This window comes from Poeciliopsis prolifica, unplaced genomic scaffold (genome assembly GCF_027474105.1).
Source record: "Poeciliopsis prolifica strain line A6 unplaced genomic scaffold, Auburn_PproV2 SCAFFOLD088, whole genome shotgun sequence".
In the NCBI taxonomy this organism is placed as follows: Eukaryota; Metazoa; Chordata; class Actinopteri; order Cyprinodontiformes; family Poeciliidae; genus Poeciliopsis; species Poeciliopsis prolifica.
This window is the reverse complement of record NW_026562463.1, coordinates 1,294,307-1,306,384: the sequence shown is the minus strand read 5'-3', so window position 1 is coordinate 1,306,384 and position 12,078 is coordinate 1,294,307. Positions and strand designations below refer to the sequence as shown.

The window sequence follows — 12,078 nt, the reverse complement described above, 5'->3', positions numbered from 1 at the left end:
CTCCTCTTATATTTCCAGTTCTTTTATTTAATTCTTAATCACAACATTTTTAAATTGGAATACTTCCTTAGTTACCATGTTTTGAATTTAGCTTTTTATTCTAACATTTTACTTCAAACTGACCCACATTTCTGAAGTCAAATCTTACAGTTTACTATAAACAAAGTAACCCAGTAGTTTATTGATTTCTTTACTACAGATCGGGATCTTTTCTGTCAGATTTTATGTTTCTAGAATCCTTTTGGTTTCTGGGAGGATTGTGAGAGTCTGTCCACATGAAGCTAGTTTTTGTTAATTGGTTGCCGTGGATATATTGATGTTTCCAATTGTCAGTAGTAACTGTATTATCTCTGTCTGTAAATAGATTTGCAGCCTGCCCAATGCAAAAGAAGAGCACAATAAAACACTAATACATAACATAATGTATACGCAGTACAAGAAGCAAAGCAGAGAACAGAACAGCACACATTTGATTAGTCAGCATTGAAGAAAGTACAGCAGACCTGCAGGTTTCATCCTATTAAGCATTACAATATGCACAAAGGAGACTCGGTGTCTTTTGGTTGGTACTGCTGGTACTTTATCCAAAATGTCCTGAAGGAAGAAGGTGGAAGAGGAGAACACATAAAAGTTCACACTTTTGGACCAGACTCCCAACTGAAACTTTGACTGTGTTTAATTAAACTAATACGAGGAAAGTTCATAATCTTCTTGGAGACACTTTAATCTTTGCAAACTAATCTGGAACTTCTTACTGTAACTAACAGCATGATGACAGATTTAATGTATTTTAAAGAGTTTGCAGTGACCATACTTCAGAAAACTTGCTACCATTATGACAGAGTATTGGGCCATGCTAAGAAAATGAATAAAATAATTTTAAAAAACATTTAATTGAGAAAATGGTTATAAAATTGAAAGAATCAAAGCATCCAAGAATAAAGTTGTATTATGAAAATAAAGTGATACAAGAAAGTTGTGACATTATGTGAATAAAGTCATAATATTATGAGAATTAAGTCATACAAGAATAAAGTTGTATGAAAATAGTCATATTATGAGAGTAAAATCATTATAGTACAAGAATAAAGTCCTAATATTACAACTTTATTTACTGGTGTTTTTGTTGTTTGTTTTATTTTGAAAAGCCGCCTTTTACATTTATTTCTTCCTACCTGCTGGTACTAAAATATGACTGTACATTTTAAAACTGAACCTAAAACTGTAAACTTTTGGGTTCAGCCAATGATCTTCTTCTCTTACCTTAATTTTTTTTTCAAAGCACTCACATCAAAATCAGTTTTCAGCCAAGGAAGTAATTACAAAAAGTTGTATCTTGATTGGAATGGACCCAATGGTTTATTTAGAAAGAACCAAGTGTGAGTCTGGAGTGGGAAGTTTCTGAAGTCAAACTTTGATCTGTTTTCAAAGACAACGGAGTGAAAACCAAGTAATAAAAGAAGAGCTGCTGCTGCTGCCCCCCGTCTTCCTCCTTCACTGTTGTTCTGACAGCATCATTAACCCTGTCTGATTCCAACTGCTGGCATCACTGCCAGAGGCCACACACACACACACACACACACACACACACACACACACACGCACACGCACCCCCCCCCCACACACACACGCACACACACACACACACACACACACACACACACACACAGTGGCTTGATTAACTTGAAGCATGCTGTTGCGTATGATGAGATAAATGGAAAAAACATCAGAAAGATGCTCATATGAAGGATGATGATACAACTGGAGTGTAGAGGATAGACTGTCTCTACACTATAAAAACACAAAATCTAACAAAGTATTTTTGGTCTGGTTTCTAGTGCAAATATCTTAAATACACTTGAAATAAGACAAAACTAATTTACAGGTAACTTTTTAGCAAGACAGGATTTGGTTTCACATCAAAAATTCCTTAATTTTGATAAAATAATATGTTCATGGAACAAAATATTTCAACTTAAGGAAAAAATATCTTGTTGCACAAAGAGAGATTTTTACTTATATATATATATATATAAATTTTTAATCATGTATTACTGACTTAAAACAAACTTTTATTGTGTTGAAAAGTTACTTGTAAGTTAGTTTTATTTTATTTCAAGTGTATTTTAGATATTTGTACTGGAAAATAGCCCAACAACACTTGGTAAGATTGTGTGTTTTTGCAGTGTATATGTTTATACAGGAGAAGTTAAGTAGTTGTTGTTTTTGTTTCTTTTTTACAATTTGAATAATAAACTGAATTTCACTGCATTGTTTGATAACTGGGATCAAACTGGGATGTGTGTAGTTGACTGGATCCATTTGGTTTTTTGCTTGTACATCAAAATAAAACGGCCAACAGTTCAATTTCTGGGCAGAAGAGACAATATTTTACAGTGACATGTCCTGGAGGACGGCATCAGCTGTTGGCAAGCACTGCTAATCCACCCCATTTGCTTTTGCTTCTCTTTAAACCTCTGTCTGGCCATATGATCAACAAAATTAGATGTTTTCCTCTTTCTTTCTGTCTCTCTCTCTGTGATCCCAAACTACGATTTTGGGGTCGCAGCAACAGCGTGTTTCCATGGTTACACATCATAACTGTCCAAGAGTAAAAATGAAAGCGCAAAGATCCAATAATCTACAAAGCAGACGGGTGGGGAAAAGGACGAGGCCCAGTGGGGGGGAAACCGAACTTTTATACGTCTTCTCAGAAATCCAACTGTTTTCTCAAAAATTAAATTTTTTTCTCAGAATTCCGACTTTTTTCTCACAATTTAAGCCTTTTAATCAAAAATTTAAGTCTTTTCTCAAAATTCCAACTTTTTTCTCGGAATTATGATTTTAATCAACTGTCAGAATCCTAAGAAAAAAGTCGGAAGTCTGTGATTAAAGTTGTTTTTTAATTTGTATTGTATTCTGTTTTTTATTCTTCCTGCCTACTTAAATCTGGTGTAAGTACAGTCAGTGTGGTAAATTAGTATTAGTATTAGTAAAGGAAGTGCAATTAGTCCTTTACATCTCAATTTTTCATAAAGATGGAAACGACTGATTTCCAATTATCTCAAAAACAACAAAAGCTGTAAGAGAAAAAATTACTTTAGCTGCTTTCAAAAACTGGCTTTTATCCAGACTCGATTAAATGTTCCAACTATTAATGTGATGAAGAAAACTTCTAGTTTTATTTCTCCATGCATTTGACTGCAGGGAAAACTCATTGTGACTAAATTATAATCAAAGCTCTGCAACAGATGAACACATTTCCCGACTGTGACACTGAAAAAAGCTGAACATTTCTCTTGTAGCTTCTCTGTTTCTCCTTCTCAGGTTCGGGTTTTAGACAAGCGTCACTGCAGATGATAAACTCAAACTTTTGACTCTCTGCCTGCATTCACACGGGGTCAAGTGCTGAGGTCAAGCACAACCCGCTCTGCTGGGCTCAAGCCAATGCGCTGATTTTACGTCAGAATAATGTGGGCTATAGCTGCTCAGTGGTGAAGGATGCTCTGGTGGAAGTGGGCGAATTATTGTACTGAATGACAAGCTGCGTCAAATGAGGCTTTAAGTGATAACATTTCGATTCACTACTGCTCTTTCTACAATATTTTTAAACTCTCTAAAGTGCCACTTTAGCTACCTATACGCTCTCCAAAGTCCATTTTTGCACTTCTTTCAACTCTAGAATATATTTAAGCATAAGAGGAAACCAATTCTACTGCGTTTGCTTAAATAATTTTGTTGAATATCTGCAAACAAAAGCTGCAGTGCAGAGAATCAACAGACTCAGAGCGGTGGACAATATTTCTTCCAGGCTGTGGGAAAAATGCAAAGAAAGCAAGAAGGAAGTGAACACAATACAAGCTTTTCCACGGATATTTTCACGCCAAAAGACTTGAATTGGATCGATGGAAGTTAATCTAATCCATGCCGAATGGATTCATCAGAAGAGTTTACAATCCTGCTTTCTGCTGCTCCATGTTGGTTAATGAAATCAGTCTGACTCTTTATTGATCTGGAGGCTCAGCAGTTTGCTTTCAGAGACTGTTTGATTTGTTTTTCATTCTGATAAATCACATGATTTATCTCTGGTTTCTTTTCCAGCGTTCTTTACAAAATTAAAAGAAAGAATGACCAATTAAAACTAATGCAAAATGTCACTTTTATTGACCAAAACTTGTTAGATAATCATTTTGCTTGCATTAATTTGACACTCCACTGAATATTTTGGCTTAAAATCTTGGTACTGCATGAAAATTTAAACCTGCTTTCACATTTCAACCACAAATATTTTATCTATTTTATTTTGTCTTATACACCAACAGAAATTAATTTTGAAGTGGAAAGAAGTATTTCGTTATTTTCTTAAATATTTCACTGAATTAAGAATTTGAACCATTTAGCGTGTGGTTTGTATTCGACCCATAAATCTCACCACTTCATCGACTTCCACATGTTTGCTTTTTTCAATCAACAGCGTTTAGCAAGCTAATATTAGGCTTGTTGTGCATTTTCAGTCTGAATTATGCATAATTTCTACTAAAATATGAAATTTGTAGTTTCTTTTTAAAAAGACTGCAGGAATAGTAATGCTTTTGTAGATTTTTCTGAACTCGTCAACCCAATATTTTGGTGTTTCTTACTGAAAATCAAAGAAAACACTCCTGCCCCAAGTATCTCGGGATCTTGTTCACGAATGAGGAGCGGGGAGATCGACAGGTGGACTGGCGCCTGTCGATCTCTCCCAGCTGGTCTGGGAACGCCTTGGGATTCCCCTGGAGGAGCTGGAACAAGTGACTGGGGTGAAGGGAAGTCTGGGCCTCCCTCCTGAAGCTGCTGCCCACCCGATCCGACACGGGACAAAGCGGAAGAAAATGGATGGATAAAGAAACAAGCCTCCAGGAAGAAAAAAGCTTCATCACTTCATTTTCCTCATTTCAAGCTATAGAAAACATCCGGTGCTTATGATGGCAGTGGTCAAATTGTCAGTTGTTTTCTAGTAATTTTGATGAGCTGAATCCAAAAATCCTTTCGGTTTTGCTCAATCAGGTAAACTTTCTGAGCTACATATTTTGCACAATGAAGACTTAATCTTCAATTTACATGTACTTACCCTTATCAGAGGTTAGTATTCAATTTACAGAAATACAAGTTTGTATCATTTAATTAATACAGTCTGTTATATAACATTTTTTTGGATCAGAAATATTAACAGAAATGAACTGATAATGTCACAAAAATGTCATCAATTTAGTCAGAAGATCAGATTTTTTAAAATCAAATTAGATATAATTAGACCCGATTGAGAAAAATGGATGTCATTTTTGGACTGAGTAGTGCAAAATAGTCCTAATTCAGTTGAAAAAAAAACATTCAATCTCCAGAAAACAGATTTTTGAAAGCGAGAGTAATGGTTTTTATTCTGGTGGATTCTCTGCTGTCCATTCCCAGTTCACACCTGAACCTCTTCATTGGTATTTAACGATGAGCGATGTTCAGAAACGTCCGGCTGAGAGCCGAGCTCTGCCTGCTTTACTTACCCCTGCTTTGGGGTAAGTTTTGCTGCAACACAGCTGCCGTGAAGCAACACACAGGTCCGTGAATGAGATGGATCTCATGCGCTGGGAATGTATTCTGGGAGATAAAGAAAAAAAATAAAAGATTATAAATTGGGCCTGTGGGAAAACAAATCTTGTTTGTGATGGCAAGTGATGAAACTCTGTGGTTCATAATGTCTCGGGCAGAGCATGTTCCCACAGTCTGAAGGAGTTTTAACCAAACAGTCGTACAACATTCAGGTAGGGAGACGAGTAAACGGCTCCACTCATCCTAGAAAATGTTCATTTACTTAAAGAAACTAAGCAGGCTGAACTGGGGTATATTGGGACATCAAATCATTTTAAACTGCATTTAAAGGGCCTAAAATAAAATGTAAACCTAATTAAAAGCTATAAACATGCAATATTTGGATACAGAAGCACAAAAACGTCAGCTATTATTAAGTTCAATATAGATCTATTTGCTAAATATCTGCCTATTGTGCTACCAGATGATTTTATAAACATTAAATATAAGGTGAAAACAAAAGCATATTTAGATGTAGCTTCTGCTTAAACTCTTTGTTATCCATTTAACACATTTTATGTATAATATATTTCTTATGTACAGTGACATATTTCAGGAGTTTCCTTAAATCTGTTATTTTGGCTTACGAATAATTAAAAAAAATAAAAATACCGGTTTCTGGAACAGAATATTAAAATCAATCAATAAAAATAGATTTTTTAAAAACTAAAATCTTATATTTTTGAACAGTATGTTCATGTTCTGTGCCTTTTGTTCCCTCAATTCTCATTTTGCATGAATTACTGCATCAGTGCAGCGTGACATGGAGGCAATAACAAGAAATGTAACAGTTTCAGCCCATTTATTAAAAACATCTTTGTTGTAATTCCTGAATCCCTGAGCCCAGCTGCTGTTGAACAGATTTTGCTTCAGTTTTTCCTTCCACTGAATTTTCTTGACAAAACTACTCCTCCCTATATTAACTTTTCCAACATCAACAGTCCCTTATTGTCCCCATGGGGCCGCCCTCTTTTAAGACATCCTGGATGCGCCCCTGTCATGTGCTTAACGTGTTCTCAAAGTTTTCTGTAATGCCTTTATGTGCAATCAGAGGAGAGAAACTGTTGTTTTAAGGATTTTGACGCTCAGGTGCAGCTTTGTCTCCTCATCCTCGCCGCTGGGACCCAGCCGGACTCCCTGATTGGCCGGTGCGCTGCGGTGATGTCACCGCCTGCCTCGCTGTCCCAGTCCGGTGAGGCGTCAGGCGCAGATCCGCGCAGGAGCTCCAGATGGAGTTGACGCGCAATGGGATAACAGCTGCGGGTCTTCTGATGAACTCGGACCGTGAGGGCTCAGAGTGCAGCTGCTGCCCGTCATGGGGGACGGCGGCGCGTCTTCGCCGGTGAACCTCCACAACGGCACCGGGAGCGAGGCGTCCGACGCGCCGGGCTCCGCTGCGGCCGCGTCCGAGCACTGGCTGGCCGGGATGAGCCTGGTGATGGGTCTCATCGTCCTGTCCATCGTGTTCGGGAACATCCTGGTGATCGTGGCTATAGCCAGGACGCAGCGGCTGCAGACGCTCACCAACGTGTTCATCGTGTCGCTCGCGAGCGCGGACCTCATCATGGGGCTTCTGGTTGTGCCATTTGGCGCGGCGCTGGAGGTGCGCGGCTCCTGGACGTACGGCTCGTTTTTCTGCGAGTTCTGGATCTCCGTGGACGTGCTCTGCGTCACCGCCAGCATAGAGACTCTGTGCGTAATCGCCATCGACAGGTATGTGGCCATCACCTCACCTTTCCGCTACCAGAGCTTGTTAACCAAAGCCCGCGCCAGGGCGGTGGTGTGCGTGGTGTGGGGCATCTCCGGGCTGGTCTCCTTCCTCCCCATCCTCATGCACTGGTCCCGCGACAGCGTGGACACCGCCTGCTACAACGACCCCCACTGCTGCGACTTTGTGACCAACAGGGCTTACGCCATCTCCTCATCCATCATTTCCTTCTACATTCCGCTCCTGGTCATGATTTTTGTTTACGCGCGGGTCTACAGAGAGGCCAAAATGCAGCTGAGGAAGATCGACAAGTGCGAGGGCAGGTTCCACAACACCCTCACCGGACTGACCTCCAAGTGCAAGAAGAGGCCATCGAAGATCCTGGCGCTCAGAGAGCAGAAGGCGCTCAAGACTCTGGGCATCATCATGGGGACGTTCACCTTGTGCTGGCTGCCCTTCTTCATCGTCAACGTGGTGCGGGTGTTCTGCGCTGAGGTGGTGGACAAGAACCTGTTTGTGTTCCTGAACTGGCTGGGCTACGTGAACTCCGCCTTCAACCCGATCATCTACTGCCGGAGTCCGGACTTCAGGAAGGCCTTCAAGAGGCTGCTGTGCTGCCCGAGGCAGGCAGACCGCCGGCTGCACATCAGCTCCTGCGATCTGTCGCGGTGCTCCGGCGGCTTTGTTTCCGCCCTGGAGCCCGGGACGCTGGAGATGTGGTCTGACTGCGCCGCGCTGGACAAGAGCGACAGCAGCCTGATGGGCACCGGGACACTGTCTCACTCTGAGTCCCAGATGTGAAGGAAAATAGTGAAATTAACTTATTGTTATTGCTTAAAAAGGAAAAACAAACAAAAAGCCTTCAGCCTGTGTGAATAAAAACCAAATCGATCGTCATCTTGGGACAGGAATTTCCTTGAAGGTGTTTTCAAAAATGTTGAACAAAGAGACGAAATTTGGAAAATCCTGCAGAACCAAACACTTTCAATATATAAAAAAATCTAAAATCCAAATTTGCCAAAAAAAAAAGAAGGTAGTGAGCTTTTGTTATATATTTTTAAACAATTATTTAGTTACTAAAATATTGTGGTTTTGTTTGTTTTGTTTTTTACTCTAAACGCAATGGATAAATGACCCAATTTATACCTGGAGTGCATTTTAAAATGATCCCACCAGAGCCGGACCAAGGCAGAGGCGATCTAAGCTGCTGCTATGCACTCCGTGGCCAACAGGGGGCTCTCAACGTTTCACATTTGTTTCTGAATTTAAAATGATTTAAATTCGTTTTTATAAATGTCTTGACAACTTATGAATTTGTCATCTTTTTTGCAAATGTAATTTTTGTCACAAAAGCAAACATTTAAATAATTTCCATTAGTTATTTGAAAGTGCATGATGCTACTTTTATATTTTTCTCCAAAAGTTTCTGAATTTCAAGTTGAAAAGAAGAAGAACGTTTTGTTTCAGATGCAAAACAAAAGTTCTGAAAATTATTTTCAAGAGTGCAAAAAAAAAAAAACAGCTTCACTGTCAGATGAATTAATGTAAATAAGAAAAACCTTTAAAATTGTTCATTTTTATTTTTAATTTTTTGATGATTGACATTCAGTGGAAATTTCAGGAAACTTGAAAACACACACAAAAAAATTATTATTCCTTTTGGTAGATGTAGAAAATGCCTAAGAACTTTTAAGTGAGATTACATATATATATATAACATGATGTGTCAGTGAGAAAATCAAGGAAAAACAGACATTTTTCTGGTTGTAAAATGTCTGAAAGTAAATTATACCCAAAGGAACAGCACATCCACCAGCCTAATTTATTCCTAAAAGTATTTTTTTAACCCTAATTTTCTTAAGATTAAGCAATCACATATTTATCCATGGTGGGTTTTAAAATCTACCATGATTTTTACAGTTAAAGCCGGCCCAAAGCATAAGTGCACCAAGCTCCTGGTTAGGATCCCAAACATAACCCTAACCCTAATCAACACTCTACAGTTCGCTATGGACCTACTTTTAAATGTCTCAGAGGATTTATGAATATAATTTATAAAAGAAGTCATTAAAATGTTCCTATTAAGTTAAATTTTTTGATGAAAAACGAGGATTTAGAAAGTTTTCTTGTGTTTTTAAAACATCTACCAGCAGGTAAAGACCTAACAGAATATAGTTTGCTCTTATAAAATTGTTCACACTTACTGAAGGGATTCATTCACAAAAACTAAATATTTAAATTTATTGGAAAAGCAGTCTCATTTTTATCTGTAGAGATGATTATATAAAGCAGGTTTTAAAACAATCCCCCATCATGATGCCAGCAGCCTGTGGCAGAAGCAAGCAAAGCTGCTGCTTGGGACTCCAAACCACCAGGGGGCGCCCCAAGCATACTAGACTACTAGAACACGGGCATCAAAACGTCTTATTTGTCATCACATTAAGAAAGCAAACTATCAAAAACTTTCAAATAAATGTAGTTTTGTTTTTTTTAGGTTTATTTTCTTTTTTTATTTTTATTTTGCAGTTTTTCTGAGACAACAGGGAAACAAAATGAAACCGATTAAAGGATTAAGTAGCCGCAGGGGCTGCTGGGTTTAATCCAAGCTGGGCCTCAGACACGCTGGGGTTTATCTCTGTTGACACCAGATATAAGCTGTGTTTGTGACGGCTTAGCGCCCCCTGCTAGCCTGCTGGGCCTGAGAGAAATTTAATTCTTACACCACCTGTAAGAATTCAATGAGAACACAAGTTGCTCTAACAGAGAGGAAAACCTTCAAGGCTTAAAAGTTCCCACTGAGCCCGATTTCAGCATTAAGGCTGCAGCTGCAGCTGGGCTGTTGTGTATGTTGGCAAAACTGCTAGTTTAATCTCAGTGCATGTTAAGTATTTTTTATTCTTTCATTGTAGATCCGCAGCACTTTTTTTCTTTTATATGATATTTTCTTTATAAGTCACATTCTGAGGTTAGATCTGAATAAATAAATGTCATACCAGCCAGGATCAGTTCATCTTCAACTTTTAGATGCACCACTTTCATGTTGTATACTAGATATTCAAAAGTAAGAATAGACATTGTTTAGACTGATTTCCAACCATAAAATGTCCACTGAGTTAACAAGAGTTCAAATTAAAAGATAATTTAATCATTTATGTTTTCTCTGAGTTTAGAAAGCATTTTTCTTACAGATTAACCACATGCGCTGTCATGTTTGAATTTAGAGAATAAACTATGATTCAGGATTTTAATAAGTCTATATTTCACATCTTTACACCCTTAGGACTACAAAATTATTAGGTAATTTTAAATTGAATTTCTCTATGTGTATCTACTTTAGTATAGCAGTTTTTGTTTACTACTTGAAATTGTCTAAACAGCAGAAAAATCTCATTAATAGCCTAAAAAAATAGTAGATTTTACCATTTAATTTCATATTTTCACACAATTCTATTTATTAAACAGATGATTTGAGTCATTCTTTCCAGTCTTAACACATCCAGAGATAGTCAATTTAATTAATCATTAGCTCATTAATTCAATGTATTTAACTTGTATTGAATTTTTTTCAGTTAGGTTTATCAACACAGAATCAACAAAACAAAAACATTCAGAAAACGTCGAGCACATTATTAATAATCCTAATAATGATTTAAAGCTTTCAGATTCAGTTTATGATGTCAATTTGAAAAAAGTTTCAATCAAAGAAAGACCAGCATCAAGTCATAAACTTTTCTGAGCAAGTATGTGGCGACAGTGGACGGTTTGTTTCATTAAAAAATTAACTTTTAAGCTCTAAATGTATTAAACAAAAAATTACAAACATCAATACAAAAATGCAAAAAAGTAAGATGAAATATGTTTGGAGCCCCCTGATGGCAGAGTGGTTTAACTGGTGGGCCCTTGATAAAAATCGGCCCCGGGCCTCATTCAGCTTTGGTCCGGCTATGGAGCGCTGCGATTGAGAAACACAGCACACACAGATTTTAAAAGAAAAAACTAAAAACAAAAAAAAAAAAAAAAAAAAAACGCACGCCCTGTCTTGTAATTTACTCCCCCAAATATTTTTATTTATTTATTTTTTGTCTAAATTACTTGGATAAGCAGTCACTTCCATGTCTGCAGAGATGAGGATGATGATTGGCTCTCAGATAATCCCACATCATGATGCTTACGGTACCGCTCCGGTAAGCTGGTTGATATTTAAAAGCATTTGTCTTGTATAACTCACAATGTGTTTTTACCTCACAGCCGTCGGCAAGTGCAATTTGTACTATGACAGGTACTTGTTTATATTAAACATCATGTAAAATAAGACGTGTATTTATTCCGCCGTGTCTTTTAAAGTGAGGAGAGTGTTTGCGGGGCGGACGCCCGTTGTACATATTGCAGCGCGAAGTGATGAAATGATGATGAAGAGCCTCTCTCTTGCTGTCCGTCTCCGGCTTTAAGAGCTGCTGTGAGGTGGTGCTTTAACGTCTGTGAAAATAAAAGGAAGTTTCAAGATCATTCAAGACGTATTTCTTGTGGATTCAATTGAATGAGATGTTTTCTCTAATTAACTGAACACTTGTAATTTACTTACTGAATGGAAATGCTGTCTGAACCAACTTGGCACCTCGTGGAAAAGTTGTTGCCTCATGAACCTGGTTGTAACTAGAAGTGCACTGATCGCAGTTATCTGTCCCGATCTGCCGATACTGATATTTAAAAAAACAAACAAAACAAAACAAAAAAAAACAATTAACACT

General features: G+C 38.0%; 1 protein-coding gene across 1 annotated transcript; it reads left to right on the top strand.

Moving 5' to 3' along the window:
• Positions 1–6,669: 6,669 nt before the first annotated feature.
• Positions 6,670–11,836, top strand: adrb1 (adrenoceptor beta 1). The gene has a single exon (XM_055022641.1). The coding sequence runs from the start codon at positions 6,938–6,940 to the stop codon at positions 8,129–8,131; it is 1,194 nt and encodes a 397-aa protein (XP_054878616.1). The 5' UTR covers positions 6,670–6,937; the 3' UTR covers positions 8,132–11,836.
• The last annotated feature ends 242 nt before the right edge of the window (positions 11,837–12,078 follow it).

Excerpts from the sequence above, each read along its gene's own strand:
- adrb1 (XM_055022641.1), top strand. The coding sequence starts at position 6,938 with ATGGGGGACGGCGGCGCGTCTTCGCCGGTGAACCTCCACAACGGCACC.